The sequence below is a fragment of the Zootoca vivipara genome, chromosome 1 (genome assembly GCF_963506605.1).
Source record: "Zootoca vivipara chromosome 1, rZooViv1.1, whole genome shotgun sequence".
NCBI lineage: Eukaryota > Metazoa > Chordata > Lepidosauria > Squamata > Lacertidae > Zootoca > Zootoca vivipara.
In genome coordinates, this window is record NC_083276.1 from 3,239,161 (window position 1) to 3,264,627 (window position 25,467).

General features: G+C 48.0%; 2 protein-coding genes across 5 annotated transcripts in view; one reads left to right on the forward strand and one right to left on the reverse strand.

Moving 5' to 3' along the window:
* Nucleotides 1-25,467, reverse strand: part of MAP4K5 (mitogen-activated protein kinase kinase kinase kinase 5) — a 110,688-nt gene that overhangs the window by 67,665 nt on the left and 17,556 nt on the right. For 2 of the 3 annotated variants that reach the window (XM_060270470.1, XM_035098217.2), the window contains exons 1-2: nt 11,861-12,104; nt 4,587-4,882 (exon numbers count right to left, since the gene is read on the reverse strand). In XM_060270470.1, coding sequence (XP_060126453.1) covers nt 4,587-4,694 — 108 coding nt within the window. In that variant the 5' untranslated portion in view covers nt 4,695-4,882; nt 11,861-12,104. Of the gene's footprint in view, nt 1-4,586; nt 4,883-11,860; nt 12,105-25,467 lie in introns of those variants that run through there. The other variant, XM_060270433.1, reaches the window with a different exon arrangement.
* ATL1 (atlastin GTPase 1) overlaps nt 20,864-25,467 on the forward strand; it is a 35,157-nt gene continuing 30,553 nt past the window's right edge. For both annotated transcript variants that reach the window (XM_060270525.1, XM_060270563.1), the window contains exon 1: nt 20,864-21,151. In XM_060270525.1, coding sequence (XP_060126508.1) covers nt 21,118-21,151 — 34 coding nt within the window. In that variant the 5' untranslated portion in view covers nt 20,864-21,117. The remainder of the gene's footprint in view (nt 21,152-25,467) is intronic.

Sequence of the window (25,467 nt, forward strand, 5' to 3'; positions counted from 1 at the left end):
TTTTTAAGCGAAATTCCCTTATGCTGAATAGGCTTCCTCGCGAGAAAAGGGAAAACTTGGCAGCTATGGTTCATTCTATGATTCATTCTATGATTCTATGATTCATGCTTATAAAAATAATAAATAAAAAGTGTTGCCGCCCCCGCCCCCAATGGCAACTAGACATTCTGTTTTGGCGCCCACAATCCAGGTCCCAAAAACTATTTGGCTCCTTGCTTTTCTATCCCGGTTTGTAACACTGGTCCCAGCCCTACCTGGAGATGGTGCATGCAAAGCAGATGCTATGCTAGTGAGCTACAGCCCTTTCCCCAAGGGCCAAAAAGCCTTAGAGCAGTGCTGCAAAGCAGATGGCTGCTATTATCATATCCATACTGCAGATGTGAGGAAAGGAATGGTGGGTCTGAATGAGGAGTTGGCTTTGTGGCCACCTAGCCTGTCTGCACACCCAACAGGGTGACATGAACCAAACACTTCTAAGCTTTTAGCCATGATGCCAGGTTACATCAATTACAGCTGCTTTAATTAAGACATGGGACGAGGTGGCGCTGTGGTCTAAACCACTGAGCTTTGGGCTTGCCAATCAGAAGGTCAGCAGTTTAAATCCCCGCGACGGGGTGAGCTCCTGTTGCTCTGTCCCAGCTCCTAGCAGTTCAAAAGCACCCCAAAAAGTGCAAGTAGATAAATAGGTACCGCTCCGGCAGGAAGGTAAACGGTGTTTCCATGCGCTGCTCTGGTTTCGGTGTTCCGTTGCGGCAGAAGTGGCTTAGTCATGCTGGCCACATGACCCGGAAAAACTGTCTGCGGACAAATGCCGGCTCCCTCGGCCTGTAAAGCGAGATGAGCGCCACAACCCCAGAGTCATTCGCGACTGGACTTAACTGTCAGGGGTCCCTTTACCTTTAAATGAAGACACTGACATCCTGCTCTTCTGAAACTTTCTGAGGACCACATTTACAATACCAATAAGAATACCATGAAAAGCACCCATCACACTGCCTCTCTTGGATCTTATTCTGCCTATCCTCTCCCTACAACACTTCTGCATACCAGAAATGTCATCTGGCCAGCGTGCTCTGCTTTCCTGTGGGAAAATCACATTTTTTCCTGCTGCCTGAGATCTTAGAGAGATGCTGCAAGCCTCGACGGACAGTGCAAGGTAAGGAAGCACTGTGCATTTTTCTCAGGAGCAGCAAGCAGGCTTTGCATTAGCAGCAGTATTGCACTGGGTACCAATTCCAGAACCAGGGCAGCCCATATGAACAATACTGAGCAAAGATGGAAATGGAATTAGAGCAACCAAAACAAGCACCTCTGGAATTGGGTGGATCTTAACTCCAGTTCATGCTGCAAGCTGCCTATGCACCTTAATCTGCTTCCTGTGAGCTATTCTTAAGCTAGGGATCAACTTGTGTCTTTTTAATCTGACCCTATAAATGCCACATTCCCACAAGAGAAAGACAAATATACAGTCACCTGCTTTGAAAGGGTCAGGAATACATACGGCAGCAGTTTTTAGTCAAAGGTTCTGCAGCTTTTAAATACTTTGTAATGCTTCATCCAATGTGTTAAAACACAATGTTTCTTCATATAGATAATAAGTGCACCGATTTAAAATCAAATCAAGTTCAGGCTGACTTAGGCCAAAGTGATGCAGGGGCCTCTTTTTGACAAAGTAAAAATGTAACGACTCTTTATATATATAAAAAAGATCCCTTTATTAAAATGAGCACATATGAAGTAGCCAGTTAATTAAGCACAGCAGTGCTTACTACAAAATTCCTAATTCCATGCCAAGGAAAAGCCAATTTCTTTTATCTGAATTATTTATTTAACCGATTTTATCCCACTTTTTAAGAGAATCTCACATAACAACAATAGAAAAAGCACAACGGAAAACACCAAAAGACTAAAATCAGCCAAGACATAAAAACGGACACCCCCCATCCCCCCACAAAACAAAACCATAACTTATTTGCATAACTTGACCTACATCTGTTGGTCTGTGGGGCTGTGCCAAACACCAAAGTCTCCTGCCTTTGGGGCAGTAACAACCACATCACCGGCTCCTCCCAACCTGCTCTCTCTGTCTCCAATATTATCTTCCTCTGCTCACCTTAAACGGCCTTGGCCCAGTAGACCTGAAGGAGCGTCTCCACCCCCATCAATCAGCCCAGAGACTGAGGTCCAGCTCTGAGGGCCTACTGGCGGTTCTTGCTCAGTGAGATGTGTGGTTGCAGGGAACCAGGCAGAGGGCCTTCTCGGTGGTGGCACCTGCCCTGTGGAACGCCCTCCTACCAGATGTCAATGAAATAAGCCACTATCTGACTTTTAGAAGACATCTGAAGGCAGCCCTGTTGAGGGAAGTTTTTAATGAGTGATCTTTTACTATTTTATTAGAAGCCGGCCAGAGTGGCTGGGGAAACCCAGCCAGATGGGCAGGGTATAAATTATTATTATTGTTTTTATTGTTGTTGTTGTTGGCTGGGGCAACCTAGTCAGGTGGGCAGGATACAAATATCAATATCATCACCATCATCATCATCTGAATGGCAGCCTCACCATTATGGAAGCATTGCCATTTGGGCCTAAGGCCTGTTCTGTTGCCTTCTAAAGGCTACAGGAGCTGCTCTCCCCCATCTCTTCTGCTGCTTGCACACATGGGAATTTATTTTTGTGTTTCATTGCTTCAATGTCCTGATATTTTAAAGGTGGTGTTCCTTGAGCCAAAAATTTAGTTAGCAATTTATTTGTGTTCTTTTAATGAAAACTTCATTTCTGAGGATTCTGGAATTCTGCAATAAGCATTGAATTCACAGAGCCCAAAGGACTGTTTACAGAACAGCTTAACAGTTTGAAGCATATAAAAGCAGCAGAATTAATCAGCGTTTAAAGCTGCACTTCACTTCACTGACTTGCAGGGCAAGTTTATTAAAAGCTTGCGGAGCAAACCTTTGGGGCAGCAGTTACTGTGACACAGTCCAGCATGTAGCAGATCACATCCAAGATATTTGGAGCCAGAGGCATAGCTGCCAAGTTATCCCTTTTTTAAAGGGATTTTCCCTTATGCTGAATAGGCTTCCTCGCGAGAAAAGGGAAAACTTGGCAGCTATGGCCAGATGTGAAAAATCACAGCAATGCCTCCCCTCCTCCATTCGGTGGGAAATTCACCCCTGCACAAGCCTGGTGAGCAGCCTTCCTGGGTCTTGTGCAGGGGAACTTCCCAGGGGATTGCGACTCATGGGATGGATCCTTCTTGTATCCTGCCCTGCTGCCGCTGCTCTTCAGAGCATCTAAACATCTCCACTTCACTTTGCCTCACAGCCTCTGACTATCACATTTAACTTGGGACGATACCTAGTCATATAAAATCAAGTCAAAAGTCCAAATGAGTATACTCATGAAGAAGTGAATGGCACAAGGAGAAGACAAAACTGAGGTCAATCGAGCTGCAGTGATGGAAGGGGACCTGTGGCAATTGAGCAGATTTCAGGGATGTCACCATTTTCTTAGACAAGCATGGATGATCTCAGCCTCCAACAACCCTGACCCCTCCCACTGCAGATCCAGTTTCTTCTCTTCCTACCCCCAACCTGCACAGTCTACCAGGCTAACTCCGACCAACTGCCTCTTTCCTCGGAGCTAAATCAGGCAGCAAACCCTCCTTTTTTTAAAGAAAAATTATGGGGGAATTCTCCTCTCTTCGCTAGTCAGGAAAAAAGCACCTCAGCTTTCTAACAGCAGCCTCATTTACCAGCACTGAGTCATGAATCCTCAGCTGCGCCAGAGCCAGGGTCTCAAAATTAATGCTGAACAAGTACAGTGGTAACTTGGTTTACGAACTTAATCCATTCTGGATCCGTTCTTAAACCAAAGCGTTTTTAAACCAAGGCATGCTTTCCCATAGCAGCAGGGAGGGGACTCACTTAAACAAAGGGAACACATTCAACAGGAAGCGAAACATGTTCTTATTCCAAGGCAAAGTTCACAAACCAAAACACCTACTTCCGGGTTTGCAGCGTTCTTAATCCAAGTTGTTCATAAACTAAGCCGTTCTTAAACCAAGGTACCACTGTAATTAATGTTCTGTCTGCACAGGCACATCAGCTTGCCAGATGAAGCAATGAGCCCCTGCCCAGAACCTGCTGTTCTGGGGGTTCTCCCACCCCACCCTTAGCCAATTTCAGGCGGCAAAGGGGGCAGGTGAATGAGGGGGGGGGGCAACTCTTGTGCAAGCCGAAGTCCTCACGCGGGACTTCCGCTGATGGGGTTCACTAGGTGAAGCCCATTCAACACAAAAAAGTGTTGATTTGTGTAATTCAAAAAGGCTGCTTGAATCTGCTTGTCCATGTTGCAACAATTCTGTAGGCTGGTGCACTGCCTTGCAAGAAAATATTACTCCCAACACGAAAGTGGGGCGAAAGGACCAGCTACCATGCCCACGACTCTCCCACAGAAGCGGTTATGTTGATTTTGCCCTTCCTTAATGGGTAAGCGGCCCAAGCTGGGACAAAAGGCAGGGAGAGAGAAATCCCAGTTTGCAACGGAAATGACCGTCGCAGAAAAGGCCTTGGCATTTGGACTCTCACCTTGTAGACATCTCCGTAAGTGCCGCTCCCCACGCGCTGGACCAGCTCATAGTCTTGCTGTGGATTCCGCCGCATAATATCCCCACTCGAGCGGGCCAGAGGATCCATTGTCCGTTAATGCAGCCTCCACTTCCTCCCCCCTGCCCCCCCTCCACGAGGGGGAACAGGAATGGTGTGCAGCCGCCTCTGCCTTCCCTGCTTCTGGCTTTTGCGATACCGAGGAAGCAACACGAGCAAGGTCCTAGCGAGGTGACCCCCCGACCGCAGGCATGGCTTCCGTCCACTCTTCTTTGGACCTAGAAGATTTTTTGGGGGGGAAGGAACATTCATGAGAGCTTGTTCTGCTCTGATGGCTCAGGCAGAAAATCCAAATGGAATCCCTGCTAGCTAACACGGGGCAGCTGTGCACAGATTCCATTCACTTCAATGGGCCTGCGCAAGAGAGAAATCTGGAAAACTGTGGCCCATGGGTTGGATCTCTCCATCAATTATTATAAATCAAATAAATAACAATAGTAACAATATAAAAAAATTCCTTCAGTAGCACCTTAAAGACCAACTAAGTTTATATTTTGGTATGAGCTTTCGTGTGCATGCACACTTCTTCAGATACACTAGAAACAGAAGTGTCAGACCCTATATATATACAGAGGGTGGTGGGGGTGGGTGGGAATGGGTGATGGGCTGATGGGAGTGGTAAACCTGTAGATGGCTGTTAATGGCTGCTGATGGCTGCAATTAGTCCTGGGCTGAGATGGCTGTAAATGGCTGCTGTCTCTATATTGGACAAACAGGCCAAACCCTACGCCAAAGGATAAATGGACATAAATCTGACATCAGGAACCATAAGACTGAAAAACCAGTAGGAGAACACTTCAATCTCCCAGGACATTCTATACAAGATCTCAAAGCAGCTGTTTTATTACAGAGAAATTTCAGGAACAGACTGGAAAGAGAAGTTGCTGAATTGGAAATCATTACCAAGCTTAAAACCATGGAAGCACCTGGGATGAATAGAGACATCGGATTCTTATCTCATTATGCATGATCAAGCTTTCTTTAGCACCTCTGCCCAGGACTAATTGCAGCCATCAGCAGCCATTTACAGCCATCTCAGCCCAGGACTAATTGCAGCCATCAGCAGCCATTAACAGCCATCTACAGGTTTACCTCTCCCATCAGCCCATCACCCATTCCCACCCACCCCCACCACCCTCTGTATATATATAGGGTCTGACACTTCTGTTTCTAGTGTATCTGAAGAAGTGTGCATGCACACGAAAGCTCATACCAAAATATAAACTTAGTTGGTCTTTAAGGTGCTACTGAAGGAATTTTTTTATTTTGCTTCGACTCAGACCAACACGGCTACCTACCTGTAAATAGTAACAATGATCATATCAAAAGATCCGAGGGTGCTGTACAACATTACGAACACATTTTACAGAGCATCAATAATAAAAACCACATGATTCCTGTTCTCATCCTGAGGTAAAGTTCTTAACCCAAGCTACTACTTCCGGGTTAGCAGAGTCTGTAACCTGAAGTACCACTGTACATGTAGTCGTGTTCACCACAGTTTCTCCAATTTGCAAATGTGCCCATGGGCCAAAAAGGCTGAAAACCCATTACTTACTACAAGAAAGTAATGCCAGTAGCATTACCTGCATGTTGCAAATGAGAGGGCTGACGTGGAGAGAAAAAACCTTGTCACTTTCGCAGCTGAGGCAAGACTTAAACTTTCAGCGTCATGGGACACCACATGTCATGCCCAAACAAGGCTGAACTCATCTGCCAAAATAACACAGCCTTACGAGGGGACTGGGAGCACAGGCCAGGCTCCATCACAACATCTCGTTTGTCCAAATTAAAAAGACACGCACTAAAGAATAGCTAAAACTCTGCGCCACATAACTCAAAGTCTCCATCTGTATAAATGAAACTCTGTGCCCTCTGTGAATTTTGCTGCGTTTTCTCATATCTATAAGCCCATCTTTCTTCCCTCAGAATACATGTGACTCCCTGGAAGGGAATATACCCATCCTTCTACTAGTTCCAGGAAGAAATTTTTTTGGGGCGTCACTTTGCCCCCAGTGACTAGAACTCATGTGGCACCCCAAACCAACCACACTTCAAGAGTTTGCCAGCTGATGCTTGAACACTTTCAAAGCCTAATTGAAATAGGAACATAATGAGACCAATAAAATACTAATTGTCCAGAGGGACAGATTGCAAGGAGCTCTCTCTGGAGCAAGAGAAGGCAGACACTTGTGAAGATCCCTCATAATGTTGGGACAGTAAATAGCAATTGACCCACACTGGAGCTGATACTTCTCTACTTAATAACATCTACCGTATTTCCTACACAGATGCAAATCTTTTTGATATAAAATGCTGCAAGCACAAGAAAGAAGATTCCACCTAAACATTAGAAAGAATTTCCTGACAGTAAGAGCTGTTCGGCAGTGGAATTTGCTACCAAGGAGTGTGGTGGAGTCTCCTTCTTTGGAGGTCTTTAAGCAGAGGCTTGACAGGCATATGTCAAGAATGCTTTGATGGTGTTTCCTGCTTGGCAGGGGGTTGGACTGGATGGCCCTTGTGGTCTCTTCCAACTCTACGATTCTATGATTCTATGATCTCTTAGGAACTTGGGTCCTTCTTAAATGCAACTCAATATTCTTGGCCTGGCAGGTGCTACATTATCAGTTTCTTCTGTCCACACACTGAAATCATGAATGAAGGCAGCCCTACCTAAGATTACTGTGGGATAATTACAGCTGCAGTATCAAGGTCCCTTCAAAAGGTTTGCACGTGCATTGGCTGTGTTCAGCTCCTCCCTGAAGGCACAGGGACAGAACCATCAGTCAGCTTAGAAGCACCCCAACTGCAGTGTGTCAAGGCAGGTTACATGCCCACTTGGGCATCAAGGCCACAGCAATCTTTTGATCTTCCAGAGGCATCTGGACACACCAAGGAAATGTGCAATGGGGAAATGGCGCAATGGCCGTTAAAAGCTGCCTATGGAACGACAGATGACGGAACCCAGCTCTGGGCCTTATGCAGACAGAAACACAAGAAGCACTAAATTGTAAACACCTGGGGGGGGGGAGAGAGAAGTGCAGAAACACCTTAAGCAAACAAATGTCAATGACCACAACAGGGGAGTGCCAGCTGCCTGGTTCTGAACAGCAGAAAAGTCTAATAACCCTTGATAGCTGGAGAGATGGAGAAAATAGAGCAATGAGGCTCCCTCTGGAGAACGGATACCAAGACTGGGAGAGACGGCCCCAGATGGTGATCTTATCTTGCAGGCAATGGCATGGGATTGGCCATGCACAATCACTGGATTCCCAGGACCCAGAAGGCTCTTGTCTTTAATGTTTGCATCCCTGCCTTGACATGCCTATGGGTCTCTCCTCCAACCAGGAAATAAACTGGCACAGGAGCTGTCAGTTACCAGCAGGAAATATTGCACGCCACAGGGGTCTAAATAGCCACCCGTATGTTATATTTATAGTGGTTTATCGGATGCCTTTATCATTTCCTGATTTTTATGTTAAGCTGCAACAGATATTACTGAAGGCCCAGAAAAAAATACATATAATAAAGGCAGATAAAATAAACAATACTGAGCAACTAAGAGTATCATTTATTAACTAGATGAAACAATATAACAGGGATATTGGTAAGTATACAGTATTCCTTCCAGATATTCTCTCTTTGCAAAGCTTATTAATGCATTATCCTGTGCATGTCCATATTTACCAGGAAGCTCCTGGGATGATAATGTTTCATTACAAATATTAGTTTTTATGTTTAGATACTGTGCATCTGTGGTATTTTTGAATTATATTTTATAAATATATTATATGAAAGTAACAGATTGCTCACCCGAGTGAAGACTGGGGAAATAAGAGGAAACACAAAGTATGTACACTTGCACACACTGTCTCCCACAGGTTTGCCTTCCGTATTCTCCAAGTTCCAAACAAGACCTTTAGCTGCTGCTTTTCCAAATGCCAGACAAAACAGTCAGGGGAGAGGCAGAGCAATGACTGCTATGGATTCTCCCGCAAGAGGAAGCCCCACATTTGCCAGTGGAAAATCTCTCACAGTGACCAAGGCTAAACATTTTTTGCAAGAGAAAATATTTGGCTGCTGCGCTTTGGTTCAAAAAGTGTTTTCCCCATAAAAATAGTAACCAAAAAGGAGAAAAGAAAACTATTTACACAACAAAGGATCTATTTCAGCCCTCAGAATGTTTAATATCAAAGAGAAATTCACCGGAAATTCCCTTTTTAGAATGGCAAAATACAGTTTATGGTCAGGGTGCCAAGTATGCTATGGCAGGATGCTTGAATGCTGAATTTATGCACAGCAGAGAATTCAGCAATATGAGAATTTCAGCTTTTACAAACACATGAAGCTTCTAGCCCTCAAGACCATAAAGGTGGGCTTGAAAATATATGTACTGTACAGTACAAGGCTTGGTGAGATCTAACAAAGTAGAACTGAGTAAGTCAAAAACATTTTTAGTTTATTAGTTTATTATTATAGTTTATTAGTTTATCAAAACGAATTTGAGTATTACAAAAACTTCAATACAGACACCTTTTTGAGACACAAAAGGGCATGCAAGAAATCAGAATTCAATGAACAAAAGCAACCATTTGCTGTCAGCCAAACAGACCACAATCCAATAGAACTGCAATTGTTTCCCCCCCCCAAAAAAAACCCACCTACAAAAAATGTGTGCCTGCCCTTAACTTTCAGAGCCTTCCCTCCTGGTCTTCTACCACTGAAAAGGCAATTAGAGCTTCAGCTGACGATTTTACCAATTAAACTTGCAAGAGCAGAGGCAGAGCTGAATTTCCAGCAATCGGGAGGCACGAGTCAATACAAAAGCAGACTTGGATACAAGGGGCAGACATAACTCACATTTGCTTGCTTGGCTGACCAAGAGAGGCTGCTGCAGCCTCCAGCTTTGCCTGGCACAGACGGCACGGATGGTGAATTTGGATTCGCTTAGCACGGAGCTTACTCTGCTCCTGTTAGAGGGGTTTGCAACAAAGCTAATTGATTTCACATGAATCCCTGCACCGTCTCTTACTAAACCATATAAACAGGAGGCCGAAGATAAACCCCTTGAGAGCAGGAAGACCCTGAATGGGCTTCTGAGCCAGGGAAATTCCATCAGAGGGAGTCAGATCTTCTCAAACACATCACATGGCATCAGAAGAGCACAGGCCCAGTTGGGGTTGCAGATTAAAAAGCAAAACATCAGGAACTTAATTGTCACCAGGGGTTGTGCTGGAAATTGTGGCATTTCAATCTGGGCAGCAGACATTTCGTTAAGCGCTTCCAACCTGTACAGACCAGGGTTTTCTAACCCAGCACGGCTTCTGTCTCCCGAACCTAGTTATTTGAGAGTGTCAGCAAGCATATCAACAGAGGTGATCCGGCTTACATTGTTTACTTGGACTTTCAAAAAGCTTTCGACAAAGTACAGTACCTAAGCTTAGCAGTCAAGGAATAAGAGGAGAAGTGATCTTGTGGATAAGAAATTGGCTAAGTTGCAGGAAGCAAGCAGTAGGAATAAATGGACAGTTCTCTGAATGGAAAGAAGTGGGAAGTGGAGTCCCCCAGGGATCAGGACCTGTGGATTTTAACTTGTTTATAAATGACCTAGAGTTAGGAGTCACTTGTTAAAATGAGATTGCAAGGAGCTGGACCTCTCCAAGCTGAGTGAATGGGCAGTAAAATGGTAAGTGCAATTCAGTGTAAACAGGGATACATGTAGGGGCCAAAAAGAATTGTTTCACATATATGCTCATGGGGTCTAAACTGGAGGTGACGGACCAGGAATAAGACCTTGGAGTCGTAGCAGAAAGCTCAGTGAATATGTTGGCCCCATGTGTGGCAGCCATGAAAAAGGTAAATTCCATGTGAAGGACCATCAGGAAGGGAATTGAAAGTCAAACTGCTGATATCATAATGGCATTATACAAATCTATGGTGTCCCTGCATCTTGAATACTGTTTACAACTCTGGTAGCCTCATCACGAGATATTGTAGAGCTTCAGAAAAGGGCCACCAAAACAATTAAGGGGATGGAGCGACGTCCCGATGAAGATAAGTTGCAACATTTGGGACATTTAAGAGAAAATGCAAGAAAGAAGCAATACGATGGAGGTTTATAAAATTATGCATGGCAAGTAGAAAGGAGATAAAAGCTTCCCTCCCTCTCACAGTACTAGAATTCACGGGTGCCCAATTAAGCTGAATGTTGGAAGAATACCAGATTGCAGGAAACCACAGGAGGGGAGAGAGCTCATGTTCTCAGGTCCTGCTTGCGGGTTTCCTACAGGCATCTGGTTGGCCACCCAGAGGACAGGATGCTGGACTAGATGGGCCATTGTCTGGATCCAGCAAACCAGAGACTGTGACTCCATGCAGGACGGAATGGAGGAGAGAGCAAAAGAATCTCAAGGGGTCTCAAAAGCAAGAGGAGGTGGAAACCCACCAAACAGTCATTCGGCCCTAACTCCAGGCATAAAGGCAGGGGCTGGGGGCTTCCCCCACCTTCACTGGATGCAGAGGCAGCCCTACTCCAAACCATCTTCTTGGGGAGGCATCTTTCCATCTTGGCAGACTTCAGAGAGTCCAGGGCTTTGTCTAGCAGAAGTGAGCGGATCTCACCCCAAAAACCCACTCCAGTTCGCTCCATCCAAGCTTTCTCCATAGTGGCAGTATCGTTCTGTTTTGGAGACAGCTGCGTCTGTTGCAGATCACCCAGAAAAGATCCTCCAGGAGAGGCAGATCCACTTTCCAATTCCACCTACCTGGAGAGACCAACCATTCTCTTGTGGTGCGTGCGTCCGTGTGAAGGAAACAAACACACACACAGACACGTGTACACGTGTGTACAAGAAGCCTCGCTATCCACACGCTTTCGCACACACTGCAGGCTCTTCCCTCATCAGCCCACCTCGAGTGTGCCAGAGGGGGGTCCCAGCTGCACCCAAAAAAATCTCAGTCAGCCTGTGATCTCTGAAGTGGGGGGGGGGGACTCCCACCCACCCACCCACCTCCCGTCTAGACTGCTAGGAGAGCCTCCCTCCGCCTCGCAGTCTACCTGACCCCCACCCCCAAGCGCCGCCCCTGCAGGGCCTCTAGTTGGGGGGCGCTGAACCCTCCCCAATTCCCCAACCCCAACTAACGAACAAGCGAACCCCGCACCTCAGCCGAGGCGCAGGCCCGGCCCGGGTCCTTACCTCTCTCCCGGCCTCTGAGGGAGGAGGCGGAGCAGGAGGCCCCTCTTTGTCCCGCCGCGGGTCGGCGGCCTCTTGGGGCGGGCGCCGCCGCCGCCGCCGCGCGACTCCGGCCTGGTCTCCTCAGGCTCGGCCTGGTCTCCTCAGTCCGCGCGGCCTCGCCCGACGCCGCCACTCGCCTCGAACCCTCTCCGGGCCACGCCAGACCCAGGCAGCCGCCGCCACCACCGCCGGTGCCGCCTTCGCCTCTCCCGCCTCGCCGTCCCGCCCTCGGCCCGGCCTCCTCGCGAGCCGCCCGGCTGAGGCGGAGCCACAGCGCCCCGAAGCGGGCCTTCCGCCGCCCAGCCAGCCAGCCAGCCAGCCTCCTCGGGCCTCGGGCTCCGCTGCCTGTCGTCGCCGGGCACGCCTGCCCCTCGGAGGAGCCATGGCCGCCGCCGCCGCGCGCTCTTCTCCTCCCCACTCCGAATTAAGGGATCCGTCGTGAAGTAATCCGGATTAACGACGCCCAGGGATTAGGCGCCACTGCGGTCCCTCGACCCCCCCCGCCCCGCCCGCCGTGTGGATCCGGATTTACGGCCGCCGCCAGGACCGCGCTGCTTAATTTGGGGGAAAGGGCGAGTGACAGGCGACAGGATTAAAACTGTGGAAAAGGAGAAAGCGAAAAGTTTCTCCCATTCCCTGAAGATTCCGGGCAGAGGAAATGAAGGTTGTTGCGGCGGCGCCTTGTTAACCTGTGGAACTCCCTCCCACAGGAGGCGGCGAAGGAGGCGGCGGCCACCAACCTGAGTGGCTTCAAAAGAGGAGGTGACAACTTTGTGGAGAAGGCAGCTAGCTGCCTGTGGCTACTAGTGGCCACAATGGCTCTGCTTTCCCTCCACGGCCAGCGCCAGAAGCATTTTCGGAAGGCCATTTGCTGGAAACCACCCCAGGAGAGAACTGCTCTTGTGAGGATGCCCGGCCAGAGGGGGCCATTGGCCGGGTTCTTGTAATGTTCCAGATTAATTCATAAGGATTAGCAGGCAATCTTTATCTCTCATGCGCCCAGTGGACAAGCTCATGGTGCTTTCAATCCGTGGATACCAATTGTTGCCACCCTTTTTAAAACGCAGGCATAGGATCACACCTCTTTGGGATAATTAATCTGGCACAAACTGCAGGGTTGTATGCTGCCTCTGAATGCCAAGTACTGGGAGGAATCACCAGTGGGGAGAGGGCACTTGTTGTTGGCCTGATCCGGAAGCAATGTTCTTCCTATGTTCTTATAGAATCATAGAGTCTTAAGAGTTGGAAGGAACCCTGAGGGTCATCTAGTCCAACCCCCTGCAATGCAGAAACCTCAGCTAAAGCATCCATGACAGATGGCCACCCAACCTCTGCTGAAAAACCTCCCAGGAAGGGAGAGTCCACCACCTCTCATGGGAGTCTGTTCTAATGCTGAGCAGCTCTTCCTGTAAGAAAGTATTTTCTGAATGCTTAATCGGAATCTCCTTTCTTGCAACTTGAAACCATTGGTTCCAGTCCTACCCTCCAGAGCAGGAGAAAACAAGCATGCTCCATCCATGTGCCAGCTCATAAGATATTTGAAGATAGCTATAATATCTCCGCTCAGACTCCTCTTTTCCAGGCTAAACATACCCAGCTCCTTCAAGCACTCCTCATAAGGCTTAGATTCCAGACTATCTTGGTCTCCCTCCTCTGCACACGTTTCAGCTTGTCCACATCCTTCTTTAATTGTGGTGCCCAGAATTGGACACAGTATTCCAGGTGTGGTCTGACTAAGGCAGAACAGCCGGCACCTCGTCAAGGTTTACTTTATTTAGAGGTTATTTTGAGATATTTATTTCTTTTCTATATCAAAGTTTCTTTTGGAACATTTAAATCTATTATGTTTCTTTGAGTAATTATTAGTTGGGTTTTTTCACCTTACCAAAATCTCGTTTCAGGGATTTATCATGGCATAGTTTTATTTTTGCGTTGGTTATAAATTTATGTGATTGTCTTTTTTGCCATTTTAAGTACAGAACCTGACATTTGTCCCTATTGAAATTAATTTTGTTAGCTTGCGCCCAGTTCTCCAATCTGCTGAGGTCATTTTGAATTCTGATTCTGTCTTATGCAGCATTAGCTACCCCTCCCAGTTCGGTGCCATGTGCAAATTTGATGATCACCCCCTCAATTCCTTCATCCCATACTCTGCATTTGTATTGTTGTTGTTGTTTAGTCGTTTAGTCATGTCCTACTCTTTGTGACCCCATGGACCATAGCACGCCAGGCACTCCTGTCTTCCACCGCCTCCCGCAGTTTGGTCAGTTTCGAGAACACTGTCCAACCATCTCGTCCTCTGTCGTCCCCTTCTCCTTGTGCCCTCCATCTTTCTCAACATCAGGGTCTTTTCCAAGGATTCTTCTCTTCTCATGAGGTGGCCAAAGTATTGGAGCCTCAGCTTCACGATCTGTCCTTCCAGTGAGCACCCAGGGCTGATTTCCTTCAGAATGGAGAAGTCTGATCTTCTTGCAGTCCATGGGACTCTCAAGAGTCTCCTCCAGCACCATAATTCAAAAGCATCAATTCTTCGGCGATCAGCCTTCTTGATGGTCCAGCTCTCACTTTCATACATCACACCTGGGAAAACCATAGCTTTAACTTTACGGACCTTTGTTGGCAAGGTGATCTCTCTGCTTTTTAAGATGTTGTCTAGGTTTGTCATTGCTTTTCTCCCAAGAAGCAGGCGTCTTTAAATTTCGTGACTGTTGTCACCATCTGCAGTGATCATGGAGCCCAAGAAAGTAAAATCTCTCACTGCCTCCATTTCTTCCCCTTCTATTTGCCAGGAGGTGATGGGACCAGTGGCCATGATCTTGGTTTTTTTTTTGATGTTGAGCTTCAGACCATATTTTGCGCTCTCCTCTTTCACCCTCATTAAAAGGTTCTTTAATTCCTCCTCATTTTCTGCCATCAAGATTGTGTCATCAGCACATCTGAGGTTGTTGATATTTCTTCTGGCAACATTAATTCCCGCTTGGGATTCATCCAGTCCAGCCTTTCGCATATAATTCTGCATATAAGTTAAATAAGCAGGGAGACAATATACAGCCTTTCCCAATTTTGAACCAATCAGTTATTCCATATCCAGTTCTAACTGTAGCTTCTTGTCCTACATAGAGATTTCTCAGGAGACAGATGAGGTGATCAGGCACTCCCATTTCTTTAAGAACTTGCCATAGTTTGCTGTGGTCGACACAGTCAAATGCTTTTGCATAGTCGATGAAGCAGAAGTAGATGTTTTTTCTGGAACTCTCTAGCTTTCTCCATAATCCAGCGCATGTTTGCTATTTGGTCTCTGGTTCCTCTGCCCCTTCGGAATCCAGCTTGCACTTCTGGGAGTTCTCAGTCCACATACTGCTTAAGCCTGAGTGAAATGAGTGCAATTGTGCGGTAGTTGGAGCATTCTTTGGTGCTGCCCTTCTTTGGGATTGGGATGTAGACTGAGACAACTGAAACCACGAGTTGGTCCCTGCAGCTGGTTCCTTCCCATGGTTTCTTGCCCTTTAGCAGGTTTCTGGAATACCACCTCACTTTCCTGTGCACCATTTAAGCTGTTGCCCCCAGTGCCAGGTGCTCTACTGTTGTTTGTATTGTTTTCTCCCTCCCCCTCAAGATCTGGTTTAAAGCTCTCCTGATCAGATTCTCAAGACTCTTGGCAAACACATTATTGCCAACTGCTGTGAGGTGCAGCTCATCTCTCGCCAGAAGTCCTACCTTAAGGAAGCAGAGACCATGACACCTGCGCAGCCAGTGGTCATTCACCTCAAGTATTTTTCCTCTCTCTTATTGGGCCATGACCTTCAGCAGGAAGGAGTGATGAAAAGACTACCTGTGCACCAAAAGGTGTTATATTCACAAATATAAATGCCACACCGTGCATTTAAAGCACATCCAGCACACATTTAACATGCATGCCTTCAAATGTGTCTTGCTTTAAATGCACGTTGTGGCTCTGACCTGTATAAACACCACTCCCCTGGTTCTATATTCACACAAACACTTAGAGATAAGAGATAAGATATCTTTATTGTCATTGTCCCCTTGCGGGAACAACAAAAAATTACTCGGTTCCTACATCCACTCAGATAAAGCATTCTGCATAATCCAAAATTACAAAACCTAATTAAAAACAGTAAATATAATACAAAATAACAAGTAAAATAAGATGACTTCAAAGTCCAGGCTTTCCATTTAAGGCCAGAATCGCTCTAGAGAAGAAACTCTTCCTGAGACGGCTCGTTCTTGCCTGCATTGTTCTATACAATGTATCTCCGTCCCGATGGCAGGAGCTGAAAGAAATGGTGACCAGGGTGCGTTGGATCTCTTGATATGTCTAGTGCTTTTCTATGGCACCTGGTGGTGTAAATTTGTTCTAAGGTGGTGAGTGAGCAGCCAATAATGCTCTCTGCTGTTTTAATAATTCTACACAGCCCTGCTCTGTCCTGAGAAGTACAGCTTCCGTACCACACATATAAACCGTATGTGAGCACGCTCTGTATGGCACAGTGATAGAAGACAAGCAGCAGCTTTTGTGGAAGATGGTTTTTCCTTAAAATTCTCAAAAAATACAGTCTCTGCTGCGCCTTCTTCACAAGCCCCCTTGTATTAACACTCCAGGACAGATCCTCCTGCAACTCAATGCCTAGAAATCTAAACGTTGTTACCCTCTCCACACAAATTCTGTCAATCAAAAGTGGCTGGACCTCGTTCTTCTGTCTCCTAAAGTCCACCACAAGCTTACTTGGATTGGAAGCCCCATTGACTACCCAGCTTGATATGGGTGCGTTTCCGCTTACAAACAGTCCTGCACAAGGTATGGGGTGAGGAGAAAGTCCCATTATGCTTCAACCACTTACAATGTGGATAAAGTTAAATGGCTAATCTCTCTGTGTAACTCATCTGCATGACGGATGTTCCTGCCTGTATCTCCCCCCTCTAAACAGACTTGTAGAAGCTTAAAAAGTAGCAGATTTATTTTGGCATAAGTAGATTAGAGCCCAGTTTATCAGATTAATGAAGTGCAACCGTCATCTTGCAGATATACTGTATGTATGGATGTCTATACCAAAAGACAAATATATTCATGGGTGGGGATTATAACAGTGAAACTAAATGGTCATGAAATGCAAATAATAATAATAATAATAATAATGGCATGATTATGTATGAAGCTGGAACTAACCAAGTGACCACTCAAATAATAGCGTTTTTCTTGATGGTTACAGGATCGGACATTTTTAAAAACACCACTGAAATGAGTGCTTTTAGTCTTGTGATGAGTGTTTAGGGGAGCAGAAGAATAAGCTGCTCCTCCAATATACTGTAGCAGTGGCATTCTCTGCAGGGCCTGTGGCAATACATCCCCACCACAAATATAATCAGTACTCTCATCAGAAACCATTGAAAAACCCACCTGCCAAATACAGGAAGTGGTTCTGTAATGTAATGTAAGACTCCAAACAACCAGAAAGCAATTATGTGGGTTATCACTGAAGCTGATAATTAGATCACATCTCACCTACATGACGGGCTAACAAAAGGGCTGTTGCTTACTGTGGAATGCTACTGGCACAGCTGCTGGGATGTCATGGAATCGTAAGTAAACATATATTAGAAATATGAATCTCCACGAACCTTAAAACAGCAATGGAGAAGTGTCAGCAATATAATTTTAAAAAATAAAAACTCTAGGCCAGGGCTGGGAAGCCTCTGGCACAGGGACTGGATGTGGCCCCCCGGCCTCTCTATCTGCCCCTTGGAATGCTCCCCAGGCCACACTCATCCCTGACCCTACTTCTCATCCTGTGTAGTTTTGGCTAGAACTCCTGATAACGCCTTTTGCTTGCCTGGATAGAGAAGGATAGAAAGGGGGTGTGTGTGAATGTGTGTGCTGGTCTCCTGTACAAAGGTAACATTTACATTTGTTACTCCACCTGTTTTTGGTTCCGCCCACCAACAGCATGTGGCCCCAAGGAGATTGCCCAGAAATCCAGCCCTTGGGCAGGAAAAAGGTTTCCGCATCCTACTGCCAGCCTCTCGTGTACAAATGATTTTGAACCATTGCTACATAGCATGCATGGGCAGTCATTCCACAGGCCAATTCACACAAACACTCTCTGCCCATCAGGTGGCCTTTGGAAGTCACTTTCTTGGGGTGAGCTGCATAAAATTTGTTCTTGCACATGGGTTCAGTAAAACAGGCTTGTTCTGCCACAGCCTGCCCAGAAAACCACACACAATCACACAGATATTGCTTGTGCTGCTGCCACAATGTATCTCTAACATGCAAGACAGAGTGGGCCAGATTCCCCTGCCTCGGTTCCTTTACTTCTGAGAAAGCAAAGCACAAGATTGTGCCAATGAGGCAGATATGGCGTGGAATTAAATATTGCACTCTTCCAGTCATTCTGTCCGCACAAGCATTCCTAATTTAAAGCATCCAAACGGATTGATCCCCCCTCTTTTCCCACCCCATGCCCCCCCAACCCCTCAAGTGGAGAGGGATGTGGGTGGTGCTGTGGGTTAAACCACAGAGCCTCGGGCTTGCTGATCAGAAGGTCAGCAGTTCAACTCCCCGCGACAGGGTGAGCTCTTGTTGCTCGGTCCCAGCTCCTGCCTACCTAGCAGTTGAAAAGCACATCAAGTGCAAGTAGATAAATAGGTACTGCTCAGGTAGGAAGGTAAACGGCGTTTCCGTGCGCTGATCTGGTTTGCCAGAAGCGGCTTAGTCATGCTGGCCACATGACCCAGAAGCTGTACGCCAGCTCCCTCAGCCTATAGAGTGGGATGAGCACTGCAACCCCAGAGTCATCCGTGACTGGACCTAACAGTCAGGGGTCCCTTTACCTTTACCAGCCACTGTGAGAACAGGATGCTGGACTAGATAGGACCTTCACCAGATCTTCTTATGTTAGTAAGACCAGCAAACAGAGCAATCTAGACCTGCTTCTTTATTTGACGTGTTGAAGGGGTTTGGTATCCTTCCACCTAGCCCTGCTCACCAGTGGCTGCCAGTGGAAGCGTTTTAGGGGCAGAACTGGATCTGCTAGATCCTGAGCTGCTATCATGGCAGCAACAGGCCAGATCCAGGCCTATTAAGAACAGGCCTATTAAGACCTGTGCTGGATCAGGTCAATGGCCCGTCCAGTCCAGCATCCTGTTCTCACAGCGGCCAACCAGACGCCTGTTGGAAACCCTTGAACACAGAACAATAATATTCTCCCCTCTTGCAGTTTACAGAAAGTGATATTTAGAAGCATTGCTGCCTCCAACTGTGGAAGCAGAGCAGAGGCATTCTGGCATTGCCATCCTCTCTGTGCTAGCCTGGGAACAGTGTGATCCTGTGCATGTCTACTCAGAAGTACTGACTCCAAGAGAAGCATTCGTAGGGTTGCCATCATCTGCACATTTACCTGGAAGCCCTATCTGCACATTTACCTGGAAGCCCTATTTAATTCAGTGTGGCGGGTAGATACCGTACTTTTCTGTGTATAAGACTAGGTTTTGTCTGCGGCAAGGGGTGGTGTTGATTGGTTGTTTCTCCGGCAATTGGGTGGGGGGACAGAGGTTCGGAGGCTGTTGCGACGTGCCCGAGTGTTAGCGTAGGCCAGGCGGGTGATTTGAGCTCCTATAATAAGCTCAACAACTCTGGGCAATCTCCCCCCATCTTCTTAATTTTTAGTCCCCCCAAATAGGGGCATCTTATTCATGGGGGGGGGCATGTTATACACGGAAAAATACGGTATATCTCAATTAATTGCACCCAGAAGCCCCAGGTTCAATTCCTGGCATCTCCAGGTAAAATTGGGTGAGAATCCAGGTTGAGACCCTGGAGAGCCACTGCCATTCATTGTAGACAACACTGAACTGTTTTCTTTACTTATTGCATTCATATCCCGCCCTTTCCTCCAAGGGGCTCAAAGTGGCATGACTGGTTCACCCCCTTCCTCATTTGTTTCCCACAACAACCCTGTGTGAGGTAGGTTAGGCTGAGAGGTAGTGACTGGCCCAAAGTTACCCAGTTAACTAGACAGACAGAACAACCTCCTGGATCAAGCCCAAAAGGCCCACCTGGTCCAGCACCCTGGACCAAAGGATCCATACTGTGCTACAGAAATTGAAATATATTTTGCTGTCTGTGAAACTTGTCTGCCTGCCTTCATTCTAGCCTAGATGTACTGCATCTAGACAAGGAACTGGTTGTAAGTGTGGCACATTATCCAGTTTGTGTTTGATTGCGTGTTTTGTATTCTCATTTCGTGTTTTTTTTCCTGATGTGAACCGCCCTGGATCTTCGGATGAAGGGCTTATACAACATAAATGCACGCATGCAATGCCTTGGCCCTGGGGAAGGTTTGGGAACAGCTAACGAGATTCCCGGCCTTAAGAGACGCTGATTCCTCTGCTTTTCCGGGACACAAAACTGCCCTCGCCATCCTCCGCAGCTCCTGTTGCTCTTTAACACACCTGCAGAGATGCGGAAGGCTGTCGTCCGGGCAAGGCCTGTTGCAGAGGACCCCACTCCCAGAAACACGCGTGTGCCGTTCACACGTGCGCGCGTCCTTTCCTGTTGACCCCAGCCTCCCTCTCCTGCCAGGGGCTTGTCCCAACAAAAAGCCAAGCTGAGGTGCATCCGGCTCTTGGGACAACCCAAAGAGCCTCTCGTGGCACCCGAAGGGGCGTCCCCGAGGGCCAAGCAGCCCCCTCGAAGCTCGAGGGGTCCCGCGCGGCCGGCTGGGCAGGGTGCCGCCGCCACCGCCCGCCCAGCGATGCTGCTGCTGGGCGCGTTTGCAGTGCGGCCGGGCTGCGTGCCGGGAGTGGCACCTCCGCCGCGCGCGCTGCCGCGGCCGCCTCCGCCGCCTGCAGGTGCTCCCGCGCTGCGGCTGCCCCGGCCGCCCCGCCGCGTTTCCACCCCGCACCCCGCGCGCGCGCGCGCCCGAAGCAGGCGGAGGCTGACGCCGGCGGAGGGGGCGCCCCGTCCCCGCCCAGCCGCGGTTGCGCCGGAGCTGGATTGCGCGGGCACTCCCTGCGCCCTCCCGCCGGAGATGCGCAGCTGAGCGCCGCTTCCCTCGGCCAGGCAGCAGCCGCAGCAGGCAGGAGCCGCCGCCGCCGGCGCAGCGCAGTGCTCGTCCTCCAGCTCGCCTCGCCGCCGCCGCCGCAGCATCCCCAGGCCCGGCAGAGGCTCGCCGCCGTCGCCGCCACCGGGCGCGGCGATCATGGCCAAGCACCGCAAGGAGCGGAACAGCTGGGGTAGGTCTGGCCCGGCCGTTTCCTCCAGGCCTGGCGAGAGGGCAGGCGCCGCGGCGGCCTTCCCCGGCTCTCCACTCCCCGTCCCCGGAGAGGCTGGAGCGGGGCGCGGGGTCGCCCCGGCTGAGGAAGGCCAGGATCAGATGAGCCACCCGTCCCTGCCTCCCTTCCTCCGGCCCATCCCCAAGGTTGCTCCCGAGCTCCTAGGCGGTCCCGGCTTTGGCCCCACCCCGGGGGCGCATCCTGCAGGGCGCCGGGAGGATGGTGGCAGATTGTGGGGCGGGGAGGGAGCGAGAGGGAGAGGATGAACAATGGGGCCAAAGAGATGCAAGGGGTGGGGAGCGGGGAGCCATTGTTTCTCCTCCTCCCCCCCCTTTACTTGTCAGAAGTAAACACTGAATTGGAAGACGGTGGTCGAGACATTGTGGCCGTGCAAAAAAAAAAAAAAGGAGTGGGGGGTGTCTGGCTGTTAGATTTTATATGCATTTTAGTAGCCCGTTAGCACTCCTTGGTGGCCAAAGGTAGTGTTTTTCTCTCTTCCCCACCACCTGTTTAAAATAATGTGTGATGGTTGTTGCTTTTGCAGGAGTGGGTGCAGTCTGATCCTTTTTAAATCATGAATTGTAGTCATGATCTTCCTGCACAAGGAGGCACCGGATTCTAAGGGAGAGAGCAGGCAGCCCCTTCCCTTCCTCAGGCTTGGGAGTTTTGTGCAGGGTGTCTGTGTGTTGTGATAATGGGTGAACCGATGGAGCTCTCTGAAGCCCAAAAAGGTGTGGTGCTGTGTGTATTTGCTAGGAGGTTGAATCAGCAGGAAAGGGGGTGAATTTTAATGCGTGTGTTTATTTACTGCGTTTTGTGTGCTGCCTTTCCGCACCCAGAGATGCTGCAGGCAGCTAACAGAATAAGGTAGCGTTATGGCATCGCGTAATCCTTGTGAAATTAGCGGATGACACAGAACGGGGAGGAGCACCTGACCCCACAGGAGTCTGGTGTGAAGCTCAAAACAGACCTTGATAGAACAGAGGTCCAACAGAGACAAATGCAAAAGCAACAAACAGGACGAGGGATCCCTGATGTGTACATGTGAAGGGTATATTGGAGGTTGTACTTGATCACAAGTCAAACATGAGTCAGCTAACAGAGTTTTAAGGCTGCATGCTTTAAAGGATGCTTTGTTTCTGAGTCATGAGGAACAGGAGTTTGACTTAATTCTGCACTATTTGGACCTTGTCTGGAGTGCTGTTTCCTGTTCTGGGGGCTGCGCTGTAAGGAGGATATTGATCAGGGGTGGGGATGGAACCTATGGCCCACCTGATGTTCTTGGACTCCAACTCCCAGCAGCCCCACCCAGCATGGCCAATGGTCAGGGATGATGGAAGTGGGAGTCCCGCTGCATCTAGAGGGTACCACTTTCCCCAGCTGTGGTTCAGAGCTTTAAATGTAAAAGTCCAGGACTGAGACAACTGAGCCCAGGAATGAATGGGTAGTCAGTGCAGCTGGAACAAAAAAAGAGGGTCCCCTGATCTAGGGAACTCAATGCCATCTTCTAGCCCTGCCTTAGCCACCCAGTCATTTAAAACAACAACAACAACACAACACCCTTATCCCATGCACACTTACGACACATACCTGTTGTAGGTAAGATTCCAAACCATATTAAGAGTGGCTACCACTGAACTAGGAGCTTGTTGTAAACGCCACATTAATTAATCCCGATTAAAATGGTTGTGGTGGGCTGGGCACAAAGGGATGGTTTGCGTGGAATAGATCTGGTGTGTGGAATTGTGGTTTTGGAACTGGGAATGAGGTGGGGGGGTATCTTAAAAGGAGGGGGCACACACCCAGTTATTGGGACGCTTTATTGGGGATTCCCCTCCCTTTTCACCCAATAGCTTTCCAGATGTGTTATCTGGTTGTGCTTGCAGAACAAAGTACGAAATGGGGAAGGTGAGTGGAGTTTAAGCGACTCACCGTGACTGTGCAGTGTTGCATTTGAAAGAGGAGGAGCTGTCCAGGTGAGAGGAGGGGAAGCAGAACGAAGAAGGGGAAAGGCCATTGTGGTGTTTTCCAGTTGGAACAGTCGCACTCTCTCTCTTCCGCCCCTCACCAGGATTTGCCAGCTAGGGAACAATATCGGACAGCAAATCCCCAGGGCTAATGGGATGGGCGGGACGGGGTGAGTTGCTGAAGAAAATTCTAAAGTGTTGCATATGGTTCACCAGTCTAGTTCACTGCATCCAGAATTGGCAAACACCCTTATTAATAAAAAAACCATATATATATATATATATATATATATATATATATATATATATATATAAAATCTATTTGCAATTTTAAAAAATGCATACGAAACCATTACGGTACTCATTTCTGTATATTTCCATGAACAGGCACTGGGAAAATAACTAAGGTATTATATTTTTAAAAAGGCAGCTGCTGTCCTAGACCAGGGTGGTTCACATTAACTGTCTCAAATGCAGCCAAATTAACTTTTCTTTTTTAAAAAATGGTACATACAGCAGCTAAAAAAGCCAATGCAATTCTGGGCTGCATCAATAGGAGTATAGCATCTAGATCTAGGGAAGTAATAGTACCACTGTATTCTGCTCTGGTCAGACCTCACCTGGAGTACTGTGTCCAGTTCTGGGCACCACAGTTCGAGAAGGATACTGACAAGCTGGAACGTGTCCAGAAGAGGGCAACCCAAATGGTCAAAGGCCTGGAAACGATGCCTTATGAGGAACGGCTTAGGGAGCTGGGTATGTTTAGCCTGGAGAAGAGAAGGTTAAGGGGTGATATGATAGCCATGTTCACATATATAAAAGGATGTCATATAGAGGAGAGAGAAAGGTTGTTTTCTGCTGCTCCAGAGAAGCGGACACGGAGCAATGGATTCAAACTTCAAGAAAGAAGATTCCACCTAAACATTAGGAAGAACTTCCTGACAGTAAGAGGTGTTCGGCAGTGGAATTTGCTACCAAGGAGTGTGGTGGAGTCTCCTTCTTTGGAGGTCTTTAAGCAGAGGCTTGACAGCCATCTGTCAGGAATGCTTTGATGGGTGTTTCCTGCTTGGCAGGGGGTTGGACTGGATGGCCCTTGTGATCTCTTCCAACTCTATGATTCTATTCTATGGTTAGGGCAAATGTGGCACTGCCCCACCAATCTCAGTCTGCCCTGCCCTGCCCTGCCCTGCCTGCCTGCCTGCCTGCCTTTTCGTTTATAACTGGTCATGGGGTGGTTCTGGCGGTCACTGCCTGCTTCTTGTGGGTCTCCCTGCCTTCTGTCCTACCGGCTCCAACAACCACCAGCCACCACTGGCTACGACCTTATGGCCTGATCATGTGAAACGCTGGCCAGATCAGTTAATCTTCCCTGTCCCAGCCACCTCCAAAGTGAAAATGGACCCCCAAACACCCTCAGTATGTTCCACAAAGGCTGCATGTGGCTGGATTGTGGAGAGCCAGCTGCTTCCAAAGGCAACAGACCCGCCATTCCCCCCAGAGAGGTCCTGGAGCACAGTTTGATTGTAGACTCTTGACCCCACTCATCGCTATGAGGAACAGTTGAAGGAGTTGGGGATTTTCAGCCTGAAGAAGAGTGGACTGAGAGGTGACATGATAGCCACCTGCAAACATCTGAAGGGCTGTCACAATAGAAGATGGAGCAAGCTTGTTTTCTGCTGCTCCAGGGGATAGGACCCCAACCAATGGATTGAAATTATAAGGAAGATCTTGACTAAACATTAAGAAGAACTTTCTAAAGGCAAGAGTTCTTTAGCTGTGGAAAGGACACCCTCGGAAGTGGGTGGATGTTTTTCAACGGAGGTTGGTCAGGGATGCTTTAGCTGTGATTCCTGCGTTGCAGGGGGTTGAACTAGATGCCCTTTGGGAGTCTCTTCCAACTCTACAGTTCTATGATCTGCAATCTGCAACTAGTAATGTCGGCCTGCTGCTTTTGTGGAGAGTACTGAGATCAAGTATGTGAAGTGCCTTCAAAGATGGGGGAAAATGCGTTGTGTAAGGTGTTATCATTTATTTGTAACCAACCGTGTTTCTGAATATGGCTGCCAAGTGTCATGTGCATCTTTTTTAATGTTAGGAAAGGATTTCCTCCTAAAAAAATGAAATAGTCCTTACGCTGGAGTGACTCCTCCATCTCCTACTTTGCCAGCCCTGCCTCACTCATGTTCTTGCACTTTGCAAGCATCTGCAAACTCCGAGTAGCAAAATCTGTCTTTGCAGCAAGTCCTCCGATGCTAACTCTCCCTTAGCCACGCAGCTGCAAAGGGGAGAAGGATCTGGTTGAGTTGCAGG